General features: G+C 42.3%; 1 protein-coding gene across 1 annotated transcript in view; it reads right to left on the reverse strand.

Moving 5' to 3' along the window:
- The window catches only part of VWA3B (von Willebrand factor A domain containing 3B), a 77,893-nt gene extending 58,555 nt beyond the window's left edge, over nucleotides 1-19,338 (reverse strand). Inside the window, exons 1-8 of the mRNA XM_076359101.1 lie at nucleotides 19,305-19,338; nucleotides 17,028-17,114; nucleotides 15,190-15,408; nucleotides 13,252-13,346; nucleotides 10,622-10,872; nucleotides 8,374-8,533; nucleotides 4,326-4,495; nucleotides 2,295-2,419 (exon numbers count right to left, since the gene is read on the reverse strand). Coding sequence (XP_076215216.1) covers nucleotides 2,295-2,419; nucleotides 4,326-4,495; nucleotides 8,374-8,533; nucleotides 10,622-10,872; nucleotides 13,252-13,346; nucleotides 15,190-15,408; nucleotides 17,028-17,067 — 1,060 coding nt within the window. The 5' untranslated portion in view covers nucleotides 17,068-17,114; nucleotides 19,305-19,338. The remainder of the gene's footprint in view (nucleotides 1-2,294; nucleotides 2,420-4,325; nucleotides 4,496-8,373; nucleotides 8,534-10,621; nucleotides 10,873-13,251; nucleotides 13,347-15,189; nucleotides 15,409-17,027; nucleotides 17,115-19,304) is intronic.
- Nucleotides 19,339-19,757: the final 419 nt, after the last annotated feature.

Genomic DNA, 19,757 nt, shown 5'->3' on the forward strand with positions numbered 1-19,757 from the left:
GCAGAAGTGATAACAGGAAAATCAGTGCTGGATGAGGAGATACCACCACATTGGTGAAATCAGGCTTTATGTAAAAGCATTTCTCTGCCTTAAGTAAATCTGAGTCTGCCAACATAAGGACCTTAATTCTTTGCTGGCTTACACCTGTTTTGATCTCAAGCACCCACTCAAAATGAGTGTAAAAAAAATTCAAATTTGGCAGTTTCTCACGCTTGCTTTCTAAATGACTGCTCAAGATGCAAAACAGGGGAGAATAGAGTTCTTATCTAAAGTCTTAAACAGTTCACTTCCGACTTGCTTCAGTTAAGCAGATGAGAAAGAATGAACATGAAGATATCCTGTATTTGCAAAACACTGTTATTCAGCAGGTATCCCGAAAACTATCAGATGTCCTTAAAACAGCTTTTCCAGTCCATAAAACATAATGATGAGTTTCAGTTTCCAGCTGTTGCGTTTGTGGTGCAAAAAGAAACATAATCAAAATATTCCTGTGCCTCCCCTTATTTTCAAGAAACACCACATTTGGAAGATTAAATCTCTGGTTCATTCTCTATTTATTTCCTTGTATAGTTTATGCCACACATCCAAGAACCGGTTTCAGAGCCCATTAGTGAGTAATCAACACTTTTATTATTATTGCCTTCTACACCCTTGAAGGAGTCTCTGAAACAAGAGACATCAGACACAGACCAGAATAATGTCTCCAGTGTGTTTTCTTTTCTGAAAGGACTTTAGATTCTGCATACGACTGAAACGCTCGGATTGGCTGCCAGTGATGTCACGACTGTGCTTATAATACCCAGTAAATGCAGAAAGCTAATTGTGTTCCTTTTTAATGTGTAAATTCTACTCCATAATAGCAATAAGACACAACAGACAATGCACTTCAAGGGGATTACTGCCCTTTTGAGCGATTAAAGCTATTCAGCTTTCAGCTTTAGAAACAGTGGTGAGGAAGTAATTTCAGTCATACAGGAGCTCTAGGCCCATCTATTGAAACAGGCTGACTGCCCCGGGGGAAGGGGAAGCCAGCTCCCCCCACGCACACCCCCAAATGGGGTCCAGCAAGGAAGCACTCAAAGCAGACTGAAGGCAATCATTACACTGCTCTGAATTAGTACGAAACGAGAGAGAAGATTTTGAAATATACTCTGCTGTTGGTTTCTAAACCCTGCGTGGGTGAGGCTTGAGCGTCCCTTCACGAAGCAAAAAAACAGGTGACACCTCACTCTCTTATTTCTGGCCCTCCACTACGGTTCTCTTGTACTGTTATAATCACGGTACTAGTGAAGGATAGATTAGGAACTAGACTACAACCCAGGAAACATGGGCAAGTTAGTCTAAGACTGACAAACGACTTTAGGTGAGTCACTAAATCCACCTTATGCCATACATTCCCTAGCAGTAAGAAGAGGATAACGCCATTCTACCTTTGGGGCAACACTAATGCCCCGCAGCATAATGGGGATGTGAGCCATTAGAATAAAGAGGTCTTATGCCTCCTGATATTTAAAAGAAATCATTTTTTAATTTAATGTCCTGCTGATAAAGATATCAGACTTGACATAGACAGCCTCACTTCACACCACAAGCTGGTCTCCTCCCAACCTGGCTTAAACCCCAGTTCAGTCCCACTGAACACTAAGGATGACTTACCCAGAGGAAGTAGCACTGTGATTAATAAGAAACACACTGAGAGCTTTTTGCCCAGCTCCACCCCCCCAGTAAAACTGTTTCTTTCTGTTACCTGTTTCCTCCTGGGTTTTTTTCCATCAATTTTCCACCCCCCTCTTTGCACCTTCTTCTCTATGGTTATTTTACTGTGTTTGTTGCCTGTCTTTATGACAAATTCAGATCTTGAGAGAAGCAAGTCAGCCTCAGGTGGATTTAATCCCCTTATATTACATATGAACTTGGCCTCTATTGATGTGGCTATTGTATCAGATGGTCTTCCACACTATTCCTCTTCCTTTCTGCCATTTCTCTATACATTTCCACAAGGTCACTGGTATAAGCACACCAGTACTATTCTTCATTTGCCTAAATAATTGTTCTTCTCCCTTTTTTCACTTCTATTTCATTTTCACATGCACATCCTCTACTCTCTTCACTTCTCTTTTCCTTTCCCTCTCCTTCCCACCCACAGAATTTACATTTGACCAGTCCTGTCCTCACCCCACCCATGCCTACAGAAGGCTTCTTTTGATTTTACACTTAGCAAGTTCCTGTATTACATTTCTATTCTGAAACCTCACTGAGAAAATCAGTATCATCTTGGGTTTTATATTGTCTACCTAGTGGCATTCGCCCTTTCACTTTTCTGGAATTCAGGGCAATTAGACCTTTTCCATCCTCTTCACATTTTAGTGCAGGTCCAGTAGCATCTCTATAGTCATTCTTCTCAGCAAAAGCATGGAATCTGTAATAAAAAATGAGTTTTCACCAGTACATAAACTACATAAATACTTTCCTAATTTTAACGAGATGTATGTCATGCAAGATCATAGTGGTGTACAACTTCGGACTTATTTGCTTATCTATTCAAGATATATAAACCTTCAACTACAACAACACTACGAATATTATCAAACCTTTTATACACGTTTATGTACATTCGGAAGTCTTCTCATGAAGAACATCCTTTCATTTTGGTGTCATTTACTCTGAGGCACCTTCCTTTTCAATCTCCTGGAAATCTATTTTTAATTAATGCTTTTAACATGCTGAGCAAGCATGTCATTTGAGATGCCTGAGATGACACTAACACCTTTTTATCAGATTATCCTCCCAGTTGAAAGCCCAACAGGAACATTTATTTCATTATCGACATACAAATCAGGAAGTCAAGCAGACTTCATTTACCCTCATTGTCAAAACAGAAAAGCTCTCAGAGCACGAAAAAGATGCATTTCTAAAACAGAACTACACTAGAAACAGGCTCAAGCCATGAAAAGCCCGTAAACTTGGCCATTCCTATGGGAAAGCTGACTTAAACTTATAGACAGCTATTGGGCAAATACCCACCAGCAAGATATTAATTGGCCCAATAAGTCTCTGCACTAAAGCTAGACTCATGTAGAAAGAAGATAGTGGGAATCATATCAAACAAAACGATTCCTCTCAGCTCCTTGCCATTACCCTTCTTGCCTCTTTTTCTACGATACAAGAACCGTTCACTTTCCTTTTATAGAGGTAGAAACACTACCAAAGAAAATGAAGGATGGTGACTGGCAGTGTACCTGGTATCGTGGAGGTACCACGGTTCTAAATGACCACAGTCATTTTAGACACACATCAGACCAGAGCAAACATAACACTTTCCCACAGTCTTGTTTTTTGGCAGACACTCCATCTCTTAAAAGCTACTTCTAAACACAGATGGCTATGAAAGAGCTAAGCAGCTGCCATCTTACCAATTGCTCTGCTGGCATTTGGGAGATTTCTACTGTTGGAGGTCTTCCCACTCTTGCACAAACAACAGTGAAACAGAAGGAGCTAGCAGCCATTTCACAGCTCTGTAACTGTACGGGGACTTCTGTTAAGCAGGCAAACACCTACTGACTCCTACTGCCCCCCTGCTGTTCAGCATGAGTTTGGTACTGTGGGGTTTTGTGTTTGTTCGTTTGTTTTCCTTATTTTGATATCAGAATCAAGATTAAAGTTTTATTATCCCTTTCTACTGAAGGCTAATTCTCACCACATGGCTGATTCCCAGGACAAAGTAGCCAACAAGCCATGTGGAATGTATCAGTTTCCACCAACCATACCAAACAGATGCTAGAGAGCATGGTATAGAACTGCGTTTCCACACAACCGGGCCTGATGGATAACACCACATCAGGTTTCTGTTGTTCCAGGAACTGCCCATTTAGGACAGGCATTACCTTTTCAGTACATGTCCGTATGGCACTTGATCCAACAAAACTCTAGATTCTTTGCCGGTGCCTGTGGATATTACCAGAGTACAAAGCAATACAAGAAAAACCTGTTTCAGTTTATGTTGTGACCCCTTCCCTTGAACAATTTTTCAGACTTCAAAAGAGGAGCAGATGACAAACTATTTAGGATATAAAAAACGAATGGCCTTTCTGCAAGCCAGTGAGCACATATGTGGAGAGAAGCTGGTCTGTTTGAGTAGGCCCTGCATTTTAGTCATATCTCTTAGACGATTTCCGCAGTTTCCCCAGATTGCTTACTGAACTGCTGTGTCTCATTTTCCTCATGAGTAAAACAGGGATTATATTCAGATATCTTCAGATACCATTCCTAGCAGCAAAGCACTTTACAAGGACTGAAATCATTACTGTGCTTCTTCTTTGTCATACCTGCCAGAGGCCAAGCAGCTCAGCTCCTTCAGAAAAAGAATAGTTTCATCTTCTCTAGCATTGAAAGACACAGTGTTGACTGGACAGGGGCCATCAGAAACCTTCTCAAGGAGTAGCTGCTTTGTGTCCACTGGAACATCACCCACAGCAAAGTAATAAACAGCTTCAACCTGTCATTAAACAGAAAAAAAATTCGGAATTGGAAGACATTGTTTTACATAGATGCCTGGTACTTATTCAAGCACTGTCCTGTGCTGAGTACTGGTAGGAAAATTTGGTAGAACCAATGCACTACTTGGGCTATAAGATTTTCAGATCTTTGGTTCTCCCTCTCATTTACACTAGTAATTCAAATGAAGCCCACACAAAATTTCCTGAAGTGAGAAGAGAACCTGGCCCACAGCTCCTGGGTCTGATTCTGTCCAATGCAAGACCCTTTCCACAGAAGTTAACTGAAAACAAAGAGAGGTGTAAGGAAGGACGACTGTATTATTAGTCAGGACAAGGCTCTGTGCCACATTCCACTTTTATGAAGAGAGATGCTATGCTAGTGCCTTGCCAGGGCTGAAAAACAGTAGGAACTTTTATACCAGACATACTTTTACTGGCAGCATGTATTTTGAGGGTAGGAAAGATGCATCATTCTTTGAATGCTACTGCTGGTATTTACAGATAATTCGTATTTTTTATACTTCCCAAGGCAGAGGGAGCTTGGCAGGTTTATTATTATGACCACGCACACTTATATTCTGAAAACGTTATTGCAAGAAGAGAGAGAAGCTGAAGAAATGTCCTTTAGTTATTGCTTGAGTATTACAAGGGATTTGATGTTACCTGCACTTATCCATGCTAACAATCCTCATGGTAAGTATGCTGCTTGAATTTTCACCATCATTAAAAACAAATGTAACAACAGCTGTCCCATAATGATGTTCAAGACAATAAGTAGAGCATATCAGTCCTATGGCATGGTACATACCAAGTGATAAATATCTGATAAGTAGTTGTTTAACTGAAAAACTACACTCAGGTATGACTAGGAATCCTGGGACATGCACCACAAAAGAGAAGACAACTATTTGAGTCTGGGACGGCACTGAGGAAATGTTTCTGCACCCACATAATTTCATGCAGTAGTAAAGCAAATTCAGTATCACCTGTAAGTGTGTTCATGCATTTTCACTACTGCCTTTGATACTGATTTGTATTTCAGCTCCCTGAGCCAACACACTGGCACATGAACATCTTTTGTCCAGTTTGTACTCGAAGCTTCCAGGCTGTAGGATCCCTGCACTGTCCCACATCATAAGCATGTTGATACAAACTGACACAGACTTCTGGATTTCAAGCTCTCTTCCTCCTCTACCTTTTGCCACAAATACTTGGGCTAATCCTCAGCACTGGAAGACATCTCTCCCAAGCAGCAACCCAATCTCAGGCTAACCAGGCAAATTAACAGAGTAGCACCTTGCCACCTCGGGCTTCCCTTGGATCTTGTAGAGGGGGCAAGACACTCCCTGTGGGAGGCAGGGCCCACAGTTACAGACCACACTTGCTTGGGAGCAAGCAGGTCTGTAGTCCAGCAGGTGTCCTGGCATCACTGTTAATGTTAGACAAATACTAAGGTTAAAGAGAAGAATGAATGTGTTTCATTGAAGTGCAAGATTAACAAAATACTTATTAGCTTTAGAAAAAGGTGCATAGAAAGAAAATGAAAGAACTCTTGCACCTATCTGTGCTTTAGTTCAGTTTTACAAGATTCCCTTTCTGTTTCATCCAGCTAAAAAGCTATCCAAGCATGCACACAGCTCTCCCAGCTGAGACCCAGGCCTTGGACAACACCTTGTTCCTATTCCTTTTGCTGAAGAGGCTCCTGACCTGGGGGAATGCATGCATATTGCACAACCACTTTTCCCTCTGTTCCTTCAGATTCACATCTTCTCCTCCTCTCTCCTAAGACTGCCAATAATTCATAAACTTGATATTCAATAAAGATTATCGATCTTCATACTTGCTCCAAAGGACTTACTGCCTGCCTCTGCAACTTTTAAAATGCTGACATTTCTTGAGCATAGCTGATACAGAACCAACTCCTCACAAGAAGATAAACAAAATTGCTAACCACAGACAATTCACTCTACTTAACTACAAACCCAGCAATACCATATCACAAAGGAAATGTTCTTGACAGATTAGTGGGGAAAAGTTAAAACCTTTCTATTTAGTCCTTCATATTTTGAAAATTATAATTTATGCAGCCACCTAAACAAGCAAACAAACTTCATACAAGAACAGGAAGGAGAACAACATGAACGGTTCCTCACAGTCTTCACCTTGGTGGGGAGGTGTGTTTTGGATGGGTGACACACGCTTTGTGGAGTGGCACCTGTACAGAACCGCAAATTAAACACTGCAGATGTATCTGTGGCAGGTAGAGCTCAAGGATTGCAACCTTACAGCAGAGTGCTCTTGAGATTGGGACTGACAGGTCATGAGGAAAGGAAATCTAGGGAGTCACCACACATGGGAAGTTAAGCTCAGCTGAAGGAATGACAGGAAGAGCCAAGCCTAGGGAAAAAAGAGCTATTGTTTTGGAGCAACTTCTGTTGATGAAGCCATTTGTGAGGAATGAGTCATTTATGACTGTTCAGTGAGTATGCAGCTTTTGCCTAGGACTGAATGGGGTTTCCCCCAGCCTGCAGTACAGTGAAGCTTGCACTCAAGTGAACTGTCTGTTATGAACGATAATGACTGTATTTAGGAGTAATTGAAGTTTGTTTTATGTTGAGCACCTGCCACAATTGACTCCCCCAGATTACCCATTAGCCCACCGATGTCCAGAAAAAAATAATAGACGTCTCACTGTTGGACAGATTTTAATTTCTGTTTATTCATACACAGACCCACCAGGTCCAACAAGCCTTTTTTTCATCCAGACAATACTGAAATCTAAATAGGATCTTTTTCGTTTCCCACCAGGAAATCAGTAATACACTGCAAATTGAAAAAGTTAATAAAATTTATGAAAGAGGCATTTAAAAAAGCAGTCATAAAACATCTCACTGTTGCACAATTTGTTCCTCACCCAGTTCCTTTTTAATATCAGTTTCCAAACATCAGGGTTCATCTGGATGAGAATCCACCAGCACAGGGAACCAGAAGGAAACTCAAGCCAAATTTACCTTCTCCTGCAAACAATGTCTCAGAATAAGATTTACAATGGAGTTAGGATTGGATCTGTGCACAGGAATGGATCTTAATGGCAGTGAAAACCAATGATTCTAGTCCACACACAGTAGGCCAAATTTTCCATTAAATTCAGGTGCTAGGGAACTGAAACAATGTACATTGTAAGCAAATTTCATAAAATATCTCTTTAACAACACAAGTTTTAAGTGATGAGCTCAAATTATGGCATATATGTTTTATGTCTTGTAACTCTGCTATAATGAATAAAGTAATATGGTACTTTTAGAAACAGACAGAATTTAATTGCAGCAATACCTGTGCATGCCTTGTCTTTTTGTCCTGGAAGAAACTCTAGCTATAACCTGGCTGATGAAAAAGGATTTGCATACCCCTACCATGAGTTAATGCTTAAATAAATCTCTGTACTTACTATTTTAGATTTTAAATATAATTTTTCATGAGCACTTTGGATACATAACAAAATAAAAATGGTTCCCCTGTCTTCAATAATGTTGATACTAGCAATTTTTTCATAAACTTGAAGCCCTGAAAAACAGATGTGGCAAAGAAAGTGAAAGGGAAGATGTTTTCTCTTTCCCGTAATGACTGAATATGTTATTTATTCTGTAGACTCTAGAAAAGAAAATAAAAAAGTTTCTGCATTCAAAATACAGTACATTTACATAAACAGGCCATCACTAAACATAGTATGCAGTTACACTTGGGGGAAAAAAAACTTTCCAAATGCCATCATTAATATTTATCTTTGCAATATTCATCAGGGCAAATCACAGTAGCTAGTCTGGCACTGAATATTCTTGGATTTACTTGAGGCTTCTGAAAAGATGCATGAGCTTACCGCATCATCACTCATGGCTTCCAGCAGGGCATCAGCAGACCTGGTATGGCTGGCAGCTGTCATATGGTCCAGCTTCCAGAGCCATGTAACAGCAGACTTTACAGTATGCTCAGACACAGGAGTAGATTTCTGTTGCCACTTCGTAAGATCCTGAGCAGCCCTGAAAATGACATTAACTATAAATCAGAAGTAATGAGAATAATGCTGGCAGAGCAAAAGAGTGGAGCTCCGCTATTGTTACTGTTCTTTTATATTCTTAAGTAATAATTACAATAAACCACAGATACTAACTCTAGACTTGCAATAAAAGAAGTAGGGGAAAAATAAAACCCTTAGAAAAATACTGTGATTTTTATAAGAATTTTTTTTGAGACAAATATTTCCAAAGTAGGGTCAAGAGAGCTAAAGTACTTTAAAAACAGTTCCTAATTCATATCTCCCCTTAACATAAAAACACAATCAGGTTTTTAAAATATGTGTATGAAAAAAAAATCTGGCTTCCACAGGTCTCTTTCCACAACTTGTGTCAGATGATTTTAACTGACACGCTTTTTTGGTAGTAGGGCTGATCTTTATATACCCACCAAAATAAAATTTGTGATGCTAAGTTTTTTGATATTTTAATTGATCAATGGCCTTAGTCTTAATGGCAGTACAGAAGTACAAAGTATATGAGCATGTATGCCTGTGCATTTGTACATAAAAAGAGAGAAAGCAAATTAAAAAATAAGTGGTTCCAGTATCTGTGACATTCCATCAAGCACTATTTTGAAGAGTTTCCTGCCAATCTAAAAGACAAGCATGTTTTCCAAGATTCTTTTAAAGTAATAATTTATATGCTATATTGTCCCTTGTCTCCCTCCTGCACAAACAAATCGATGAACACAATTACCGTGCCTCAATTTTGACTCGGCTTTGCAGATCATTTTTAAAGCAAATGTTTTATGTGCTTCTCAAAAGCTATGGAAGTTATCTTCTACTTTTCAAATCTCAGTTGTATCACAAGCTAGAGAATTCCGATAGGGCACCAGAATCAAATCTGTAGGACAAAGCTTGGGTAAAACAACTTTAAGAATCACAGTGTAGTTGCAAGTTATCATTGTGGAACCAATTGTAAAATTATATGACCTAATTTGTGCATAATTTTTTTTCATAGTCACAAAATTCCATTCATCTATCCAAATCCAAGCTTAGGCGTTCAAACCTTTATGCATATATAAGAACTTGTGCAGAGAGACATAAATTTGAATAACTGTTTCTGCTCTTCTATTTGTAACTAAACCCAAATTCATTTACTCATGTTAGGGAACAAGCACTTGTCTTTTGTTATGGAAATTTAGTATTGTTTCCTAGTTCTGCTACCGATTTCTGTGACCATGGAAATCTATAGAAATACAAATTACTATGCCTGTGCCTATGGCACTTGGGGGAATGTACATGTAGCTGTAAGGCAGAAACCTGTAATGCCTAAAGACACAAGAATGCCTAGGCAGTCAGACAGGACCTCACTGTTTCACTCTCTAATACTTAGATGCCTGAAGACCATTACTGCTACTGTAAAGTCTCCCATATCTTTCTGGTTTTCTGTGCTACATTTGTAGAAGACATATATCAGTATTTGGGTTCTGCTAGTCTTTATCTGTTCTTCAGGGTAACGATGGTCGTCTGTTAAATGGAAGTAGCAAGCTCAGCATGACTGTGGGTGAAACTTGGTGGAAGATCTATAGATATTACCATGACATGAATCAGTACAATTTCCACTACAGAAAGCATATAATCCAAACACATGACTATATGATATGAGACTCCTTTTTATTCTCCAGCAATGGGCAGACATGGACTTCTTTGTTTAGCCTGGAGAAGAGAAGGCTCCGGGGAGACCTTATTGCAGCCTTTCAATACTTAAAGGGGGCTTATAAGAAAGATGGGGACAGACTTTTTAGTAGTGCCTGTAGCAACAGGACAAGGGGGAATGGTTTTAAACTAAAGGAGGTAGGTTCAGACTAGATATAAGGAAGAAATTTTTCACAATGAGGGTGGTGAAACACTGGCACAGGTTGCCCAGAGGGGTGGTGGATGCCCCATCCCTGGAAACATTCAAGCTCAGGCTGGATGAGGCTTTGAGCAACTTGATCTAGTTGAAGATGTCCCTGCTCATTGCAGAGGGGTTGGACTAGATGACCTTTAGAGGTCCCTTCCAACCCAAACCATTCTATGATTCTATGATCCTATGATTCTTTCTGCTTACCGAATAAGGTTGAATTTGGCAATTTGGGTCACCTGTTCCACAAGTACCATAGAAAGTGCATCCCGACATAGATCAAAGTCAGCTGGAGCTGCAGTGCCAAAATCCAAAACAATGACAATGCACTGTTCTTGAATCACTCCAAATATCTGCCGGCTCTCACTGGTTAACCATTCCATTCGCTGCTTATATAGCTCAATAGCTCCCATTAGGCAATCCACAAAATGAAGAATCAGTTCTTTTTTGGCTGTCAGCTTTATTTAAATAAGGGAGAGAAAGAAATTGAACTTCAAAACAAATAATACAAATGCAGCCCCAAGCTTAGCACAGCTGCAATAGCTGGTTTGCAAGTGCCAAATATGCCAGCCAAGGTAGCAGTGAAAACAACCCGTTTTTCTTCCACTATTTCAAGAGCAAATACTTGACAAATGCATCTAAGCTATAATAGAAAAGACACTGCATTTTGTCCTGATTGCTTTTCATAATCTTTTTATACAAGCGTGGGACAGTGCCAGTGGGTTGTCTGACTTGTCTGTCTCAAGACTGGAGCAATTAGAATGAGCTGAACACAGGCTAGGATGTAGAAAGGGCTGCAGGGCAGATGGGTGAACAAACAAGGACATAGAAACTTTGTACCTTCTTAGACTAGAATTTTGACTGGCTCTTAAAATTTTGTACAGCAATACAAGGGAGCCTATGGTTTGGTTCTGGGGCACTTCAATCTCCACCTTCTCTTTAGCATTTGAAAGGAAAATGTAAAATGTTTCCTGTTTGTACTATTATTTCACTAACAATGCCCAGCATTACAGCTTAACTATTTGTGGGTAGGTGCTTAGGCAAATTTAGTTCAGGCAACTGCAATCAGCAACTAAAACTTCCCATACCATACCAGTAAAGTAAGAAAAACCTAGATTCAGTATTAAAACCAGCAGACCCTCCCTATGAATATATGTATACACATTCACCATGCAAAATGGTTTGTGGGTTTAAAAATTCACCGCAGGTTCCAGTAAAGACATTCCCCCAATATCTCTGGCCCATGTAAGCTAATTTACCAGCTACCTTCTACCTCCAACTACCCTTCCGGGGCTAAGTACAAAACCTTGGAGATACAAATGTTTTTAAACAAGAATATTTCTCAGGGAGAAGATATTTTGTGTGTCAGTCTGCACACTTCTTCCTCTCATTTGTATTTTTCTCTGTTCTTTAACATCAGCTAGGGTCCTGTAATGTGCCTCCCAGATAGAGTCTCAGGCTGTCTGCCAAAGGAATGTAGGCCTGGGAAGGAGCACGTAGAAAATCCAGTTTCCTCCTATGACAGCCAGACTCATACAAAGAAGCTTATTGCACTACACCGCTCAAACTCCATCTTAAAATAAAGCAGTTTTCTTGCACCACCCCTTCACTTGTAGTTGGGCCAGTCCAGATTCCCATTTCTCTGAGGGCTGGAAAACTTGTGACTGTCCAGCTTAAATTTATTCATGGCAGTTCATACCAATTTATTCTCGGACTAGCATGCCTTTTAGCATAGAAAACTACAGCTTTTCCCTATCCCTGTAATTTGTCTTTCTGTAGGCATTCAAGGGCAATAATACCACCCTTCGTCAGTCTTCTTCAGTCTGACTTACATACATCAACATCAACCAAGCCCTCTTATAAGATCAGCACTCCATTGCAGTTCATCCTACTAGCTCTTCCCAGTACCTGTTCTGGTTTGAATTGCTTCTTCTCAACCTGTGGTAACTGTACACAATATAGTACACAATATCCTAAATGAGACCTCACCAGATCTTGTATAGTGGCATTGCTACCTTAATGCTACCAGAAATGTCTTTCCTACTGCTCCCAACATGTCCTAAGATTAAAAGACATTATGTAGAAATTTCATATGGAATTAATGGGAAAAAATGAGGGGAAAAGGCTCCCTGAAATGGTTCTTTTCCCATATTTAAGCCTTGTGCCTCAGAAGTGACTCTAGTTATCAGAAAAAATGACAAGCCATTTGCTTTTGTAAAATCCTTTATGAATTAACTCTCTCCCCTCCTCGCTCACATGCGTATCTCTTCAATCAGAATCCATCCCCTTAACAATGGGGCCGCCAGCAGCTGTTGCTAAGACATTCCTTAGAACATGAGCCTGGGCAGAGATCCAGCTAGCTGTCTCTATAGAGTAGGCTGAGCCTTTTGTGACCCGCTGGCACTAAGCAAAGCAGCACTTTGCATCAGCAATGACAGCGCATTATGTCTTCTTATTTCAGCATCCCCATTTGTTTTATTGACTACGATTTTATTTTTTCAACTTGGCTGAGCATCTTCTTTTTAAGTGTTCCCTCTTTCAAGGCAGGGTAAATGTTGCTTAGAAACTGCAGTCTTGTCTGGAAAGATTTACTGCAATGCTGCACCAAGGCAAGAGCGTAAGACTTTGCAAGGGAAAAAAGAAAAAGATATCTAGCTTCTCTACCACTGATGGTTATCACTAACAGTTTGACAAAACAGAAAAAAAGATCAAAAGATAAAGTTCTCACAAAGAATCTAAGTATTTCATGCCATAGGGAGACATTTTAGTCACATCATTCTGCTACAGTGATCACTTCTAAGTCCACAGGGAAGTTACCACAAGTCAGTCACACTTACATTATACACGCTGCCATCTTGTGCTCTCTTGTATTGAGGAAACAGACCATCTGCATACCGAGAAGCCACAAGTTTCCCCAAGGTGGTCACATAATCTACAATAAAGGTTACAAAAGATCAAGTTGCTAATCGTAAGGATTACTTCAAACAGGTATTTTTCAGGTTGATGTGCATACTATCCATGTGTGAGCCACACGCATCTCTGTTGAACTCTTGATGTTAAGAAACTTGAGAGAAATTCTAATTATGTTTTTGTTTTACAGTTTTTTCTGGCTATGTCTATGCTGGGGCTCTGAGGGCACCAACAGGCTTTGGTTGCCCTGATCAGCCTCACCTGGGGTTTCCACTCACAGGGCGCTCAGGCCTGGGCACCCAGTCTTTGCTTTAGCTGTGTTGTAGGTGTACCTGTCTCAAGTTCTGCTAGTGGACCTCTCTCCTGGATAGACCTCTCAGCCCTGTATTATAGCCTCGTCTCCAGTTCTGTCTCCTGGATGTGGCTCTTAGGCCTATGTTGTGGCCTTGTCTCCAGTCTTGTTTCTGGCTCCATCTCCTGCCGCTCCTGGCTGCACTCCCTGGCTGGACCCTAGACATGGTTCATCACCTCACCCTGTCTTGGACTGTCTGTGGACACTGTTAGCAGCACCTTGCTCTGCCTGCGGTGCTTAGATGCTGCAGGACTGCATCCTGGTCAGTGAGGGCACTGCCTGGGCTGCGGTCCCCTTTGGCTCCTGGCTCATTTACCCCCCATGGAGCAGCCCTGCTCTTGCTGCTCCCTGCCAGTTTAGTCCAAAGTGGGGAAAAACACCAAATTTAATTATTTGTAGGCCAAAAAGCTACATGGGACTTTAATAAATTAAAGGTTTAGGCAATTAAACTTCTGTACTATCCATTTACCTCACGACAGGACTTGCAAATATTTGTCCATCAAACAAAATACAAAATCTGGTACAGATAATGCTGTTCTCTTACACAACTAAATCGGTGCAGAATTGGGTGCAACTAAGGAAAAGGTTGCACTCTGCTCTTTCAGTAGCTAGAAATCTTCGACAGGATCTCCACTGATAGGAAAACATTAGGGGTGGGAATATTTAACGTCACAAAGCAGCTATTCCGTACAGCATGCTAAGCTAGTACGTTCTGCTCCTAAAATTACACTGTAACAACATTAACCCTGCTTAACAGTTTCTTCATCTGCAGCATACAGGATTTCAGGATCTGCACTGTTGATCTTTGAATGCCCCATGGACACAAGCCAGCCAAAATCTTAAATTATGCAACCTAGAACAATTGCAATACATTACAATTCCTACTTCTCAGGCAGCAAGCTCTTCAAAGCAAAGAATATCTTACTGTGCTCTGCAAAGCACTATTATGACAGTGATTAATAATTATTAGTAAACTCTTCCCCTCCAGCTGTCAGATAACTGCAAAGGAGCATTTTTCTATAGCCCGACTTTGCACGAAAAGCAGACTGAATTCTAATAAAATTTAACTGCTTCCTTAAAGCTGGATCCCTGGAAATAATATACTATCCCCAAGCAGGCTGGCTAGCCCTGATCAACTAGTAGATCACAGATTATGGCACGGCATACATTATATTTGCCATCTAAAAATGGACAGAGATCTTATGGTGTGTTATCTATAGCTAAATTGGAGAGGATTTGAACTGGAGCCTAGGGTAAAGCGACAGTACAGCTGAGTAAGGAAAGCCCTTCTCAGATCCTAAGTCCTTCTCAGATCAAAAGGAGATGGAGTTTCTCAGTTCTCTGAACTGGCAATGTCAGCAACTGTGGATACAGCTTCTCTTTCTGCCATTATCATAAGATAAGAGACATGAAAATCTCCTCTGTGTACACCGGGGTGCAAAATGAGCGTGACCCTATAGACCATTCAAAGTTGGGGGTTTTTTAATTACTCTGTTATTGATTTGTCTTATACCTTTCCTGTGCTGGAATCCAATCTGTGACAAAATCTGGGATAGGGTCAATTTGTTTCTTTTGAGCCCATGAAGTTGAAGCCATTTAGAAGATGAAATGAGGGGTTGTACATCCATGTCCCACTGACTGACTGCCAGTCTCCTTTCCTTCTCTTTTGACTTCTTCTTGTGGGCCTCGTGAGAATCTTCAGAATCTTGTCTGTGCTTTGAATCAAAGGCATCTGTTGTAAAGAGAAATGAGGGAGAAACAACATTTATACTTTAACCAAACAATTCACTTGAACTGCCTCCTTTCCTTGCCTGTATTCTGTGCTACTCTGTACACATATAGCTCACCTCTTGTTTTCTTTTGTTATACTGAACAATGTTCTTAATCTGGAAAGCTGCTCTCAGTCCTACACATCTACATGCTGTTATGTCTTTTTATTCATCCATATACATTTACCTTCAATTTATTAAAGAAAATGTCTCTTGTATGCTGAAATCCAAGCCCTGAAAGCTAAGTCCAGTTTGCCAAATGGTAATTCTTCCAGCTCCTAAATCTTGGGAATCAGAACTCATAATAGGCATTCAAAGATTGTCAGACCATCACTACATACACATTAGAAGCATTATGCAATAAACAAGGATTTCTTAACAATTCTATGTTGAACTCCTACCATAAGCAATAGCAGCACCAGATCCTGACTTTATTGCAAGGCTGGTGAAACTCCCTCTCCTCACTCATTTACCTCAAGTGTAAATGATGGTTCTGGCAGTATCTGCTCCAGGCTGTGATGGATCATGTGCATGCACAGGAAATCATGGACATGAAGGTCTGGTTTCATTTTAGGTTCTACAGAACAACGAACGTATCTCAGCACTGATGTATAGTTGGCTGGGCTAGCTCCAGTTGAAACTGGCAGCAGAGACGGCCCAGAGCTTAGAGTGATTGAGGCAGAAATGGAAGTGATGACAACAGTAATGCCTCTGTTCCTCACACAGAGGTTCTAGGAGGACTTTGGTATTTCCTGTTCATTCCCAAAATACTCTGCATGAGCTAAGCTGGCTCTAGTTGATTAAATACCCATGCTGTATCTAAGTTTATTTTCTGTGGACTGTTAATATTTCTGTCCATTTTCCCCAGCATCAACATTATCTGGAGTATCCCAGTCCCCCATTGCCCATATACTGTAAGCTGGCTGTAAATGTACCACATGGATCAAACTGGTCCAAAATACAAAGAAGGGTACTTCCATCTTTAATGACTGAAAAATAACCTTCAGTCTAGTATGGAATACGATCAGAACTCTCTGCTAAGACCAAATGTTACAACAACTGACCTGGTTACAAAGGTAGAGATAGATTAGATAGACTGTTCCTCAGTTAATAATACATAAAGGAAATGAGACTGTATCTTCAGAAATCACCTCTCAGTGACAGTAGCCTTCTACATGGTGCAGACTGGCACCAGCTCTTTCACAGTCATCAGTCCTACAAGCAGGGCACTGGGCTGGCTGCCTGTAGAGGTTGACATTTTACCAGCCCTCCTCCTCCACTCAATTCAGAAGCAGCAGTGACATGTTACCTCTAGAGCGAGGCAGGTGAAGGTTTGCAGCCGTTTGAGCTTTGTATATAGTCAGGCACAGTTTCTAGTCACTTGAACAGTCATTCCCAGTTTCCTCCTCCGAAAATGCAGAAAGGCCAGCACAGCACCCCATACGCAGCACAGGTGAGACTGGCACAGTTTCAGAATGGCTTGTACACAGCTAGCAGCATGCACACCACAATGCTGCGAACGAAACTGGAAGTTATCCAGGAAAACATGGAATCTATGCAAAAATAGTCCTGAAATACTCACAGTCACTCCAGGCAAGTCGCTTACATGGATTGCCAGTCATGATAGATCTCTTGATTGGCACCTCCTCTTTGATTTCTTCTTAAAAACCTGAGGAATTATTGTATTTTTAAAAAATTAAAATATTGCCATGCATAGGTCAATATAAATTGGAGACCAGCTCCACAGGCCCAGGCGATAATAAACTGCAGAAGGTTGAGATCAAGATTTTCCTCACGGAAAATAATACTATAAATGAAAAAGGATAGCTACTCCCCATGTCAAGAAAGGCTGAAGTCAGATTTGACAGGGAGACCCATACTCAGAAATGTGAAAGTGGGAAATTGGTAATATTCCCTCTAAATTATCATAAAAGAGCCAATGTGGAAGTTTCCACACAGATATGCTAGAAAAATGAGTGTGGTGGTTTGGCCTGCTGTCAGCCAGTTGTATTATATTCTATTACTGCTTTGCATTATACCTTCCCTTTGCTATAATCCAACTCATGACTAAACCTGGGAGTATCTGAGACGCAATTTTGTGAAGAGGTTCATAACTTTGCCTATAAGACTACAAGATGATTCACAAAGAAAAAGAATTATGCATATATACATGTATGTCTATGTGGTATAAGGCCCAACTGTGAATAAGACACAACATACAAATAGAAAACAAAACACCAGACCAAGCAAGGTAGCATATATTGGCTGAGTGTATCGCTTTGAGACATAGTGTTTTGCCATTTACTTGGTTCTTCTTTTAATAAATAAGATGAATGAATGAGGAATATTTATGAATCACTAACAGGCCAGATGCTAGCTATTGTCATTAAGTAGCTTTTCCTATGGGAAAAGCAAAAATGGGATAAAATAATAAGCCAAAGACTTAGCCTCCTCCCTCTTTCTTCATTACAGAACTGAACATGCTATTTATTCCCCTCATATGGCTTTAAATACCCATACAGAAATACATAAGCCATTCTGGTCTCTGTCCTGCTCATGCAGAAAGACACCAACAGTGTGAAAGGCAGGGAGGACGTTAAAGAAACGGGAGTCCATTCTGCACCCTAACACCCCAGGTATTGCACAGGAGATGCCCCCCAGCAGCACAACCCCTGACTAGCAGGGACTTGGTGTCAGCACAGTAAGAAGGAGCCAATGCCACAGAGGAGCCACAGCGGACAATGCCCATAGCGAGCCGCCAGACTTGTGCCATTTCTCTCTCAGGCTGCAGAAATAGTGCCGCAATGCTCTAACAGTAATAACAGAGACACATTTCAAGCAGCAGCTTGCATCGGAGAACGAATCCCAGGTGCCATCTCATGTTCCAGATGCCCAGGGGTATGGCGACAGGTTTTCCCTTGCGCTAGCCTCCAGCCCCAGCCCCAGCCGCTTGAACAGCACCTGGATGTGAAATGCTGGCGCCGTATGAAAAGGAGCATTTGAAAGGAAACGAAGCGACTTCCAACAGAAACAGCAAGTTTACCTCAAGTCTTGGAGTTCAAAAATTATGACAGCCAGGACAACCTTCAGCCCAAAGTCAGGATCAAAACAGGTTATTTTCGAAAGGTGAACAAGAGTTCATCTGGGCACCTCTACCCTTCCGCTCTGGCCAGTGCAAACAATCTGCTAAAACCTTCACCCCCAACGCGCTTTGAGTTTTTAACGGATGTGACAGTGTTTGCCGAGGCCGTACGACCAGCCTGTCCCAACACACAGGAACACCTCAGCTTACAGCCCGAGAAGCTGCCCCACGCCACCCGCAGCGCCAAACCCCAGATGAAACGGTGCGCAGAGGGCTGAGGTGGGCAGCTGCCTTCTGCGGAAACAGGGCTGAGGGTGTCATTGCAAAACCACAGCGGGGCCCGAAGAAGAGGGGGAGCGCGGGGCAAGGCCTAACCCGCCGCCGGGGCCACCCAGGGTGAGGCGCGGCTATGTCACTCGCCGGTGTCGGCAAGCGGTAGCCACGCTACGCCCTCGCAGCCACCCTCACAGCCGCCACCTGAGGTGTCTGACTGTCCCCAGACACACTGCACGGAAATGGACGGGGAAGGAAAACCGAGGCCCCTGGGGTGAAGGACTACGGGTCGGCGTCACGCCTCCCGAGCCTGCCCACCAGCGCCGGGGCTGGGCAGCCCTCCGCCCTGTGGCGGGACCGCGGGGGGGGAGGGCCGCCGCGCTGGGGGCTCCGCCGCTGCCTCTCCCCCCGCGGCGACCCGGGTGCGGAGCCGCCCCCCGCCCCGCGGCGCCCCCTGCCGGCGCCGCCGCCCGCCCCAAAGCGGCGGCCCGCGCCCGCCCTCACCTGCCTCCGGCCGCGCCGCCGCCGCCGCCGCCGCCCCGCTGTTGACCTGGAGACCGCCCGGTTGCTACGGCACGGCCTCACCCCCCCCCGCGCCAGGCCCGCGCCCCAACGCAAAAGTGGGGGAGGAGGAGAAGTGAGAGGGCAGAGCTGCCCCAAGGGCGGCAAATAGGCAGGGCGCGGGGATGGGCGAGGGCTGCTCCAGGGGACCGCTGTGCGGGGGCGCTGCCGTGTGCCCCTGCTGCGGGGAAATAAGCGCGGAATAAATTCATTGTCAACAGGCGGCACAACAACGACGCGCATTCATTTCTTCGGGAGCCAAAAATACACGAGCCAACTTGGAGAGTCACAGAAATCTATATATAGTGGATCCGAGCCCTCTGGTCCTGTTCATTCTTAATTTAGACTAAGCCACTGACAGTATTTATACTAAGAGCAGCCGCATGTCCTTTGTTT

The sequence above is a fragment of the Aptenodytes patagonicus genome, chromosome 1 (genome assembly GCF_965638725.1).
Source record: "Aptenodytes patagonicus chromosome 1, bAptPat1.pri.cur, whole genome shotgun sequence".
NCBI classification, from domain to species: Eukaryota; Metazoa; Chordata; class Aves; order Sphenisciformes; family Spheniscidae; genus Aptenodytes; species Aptenodytes patagonicus.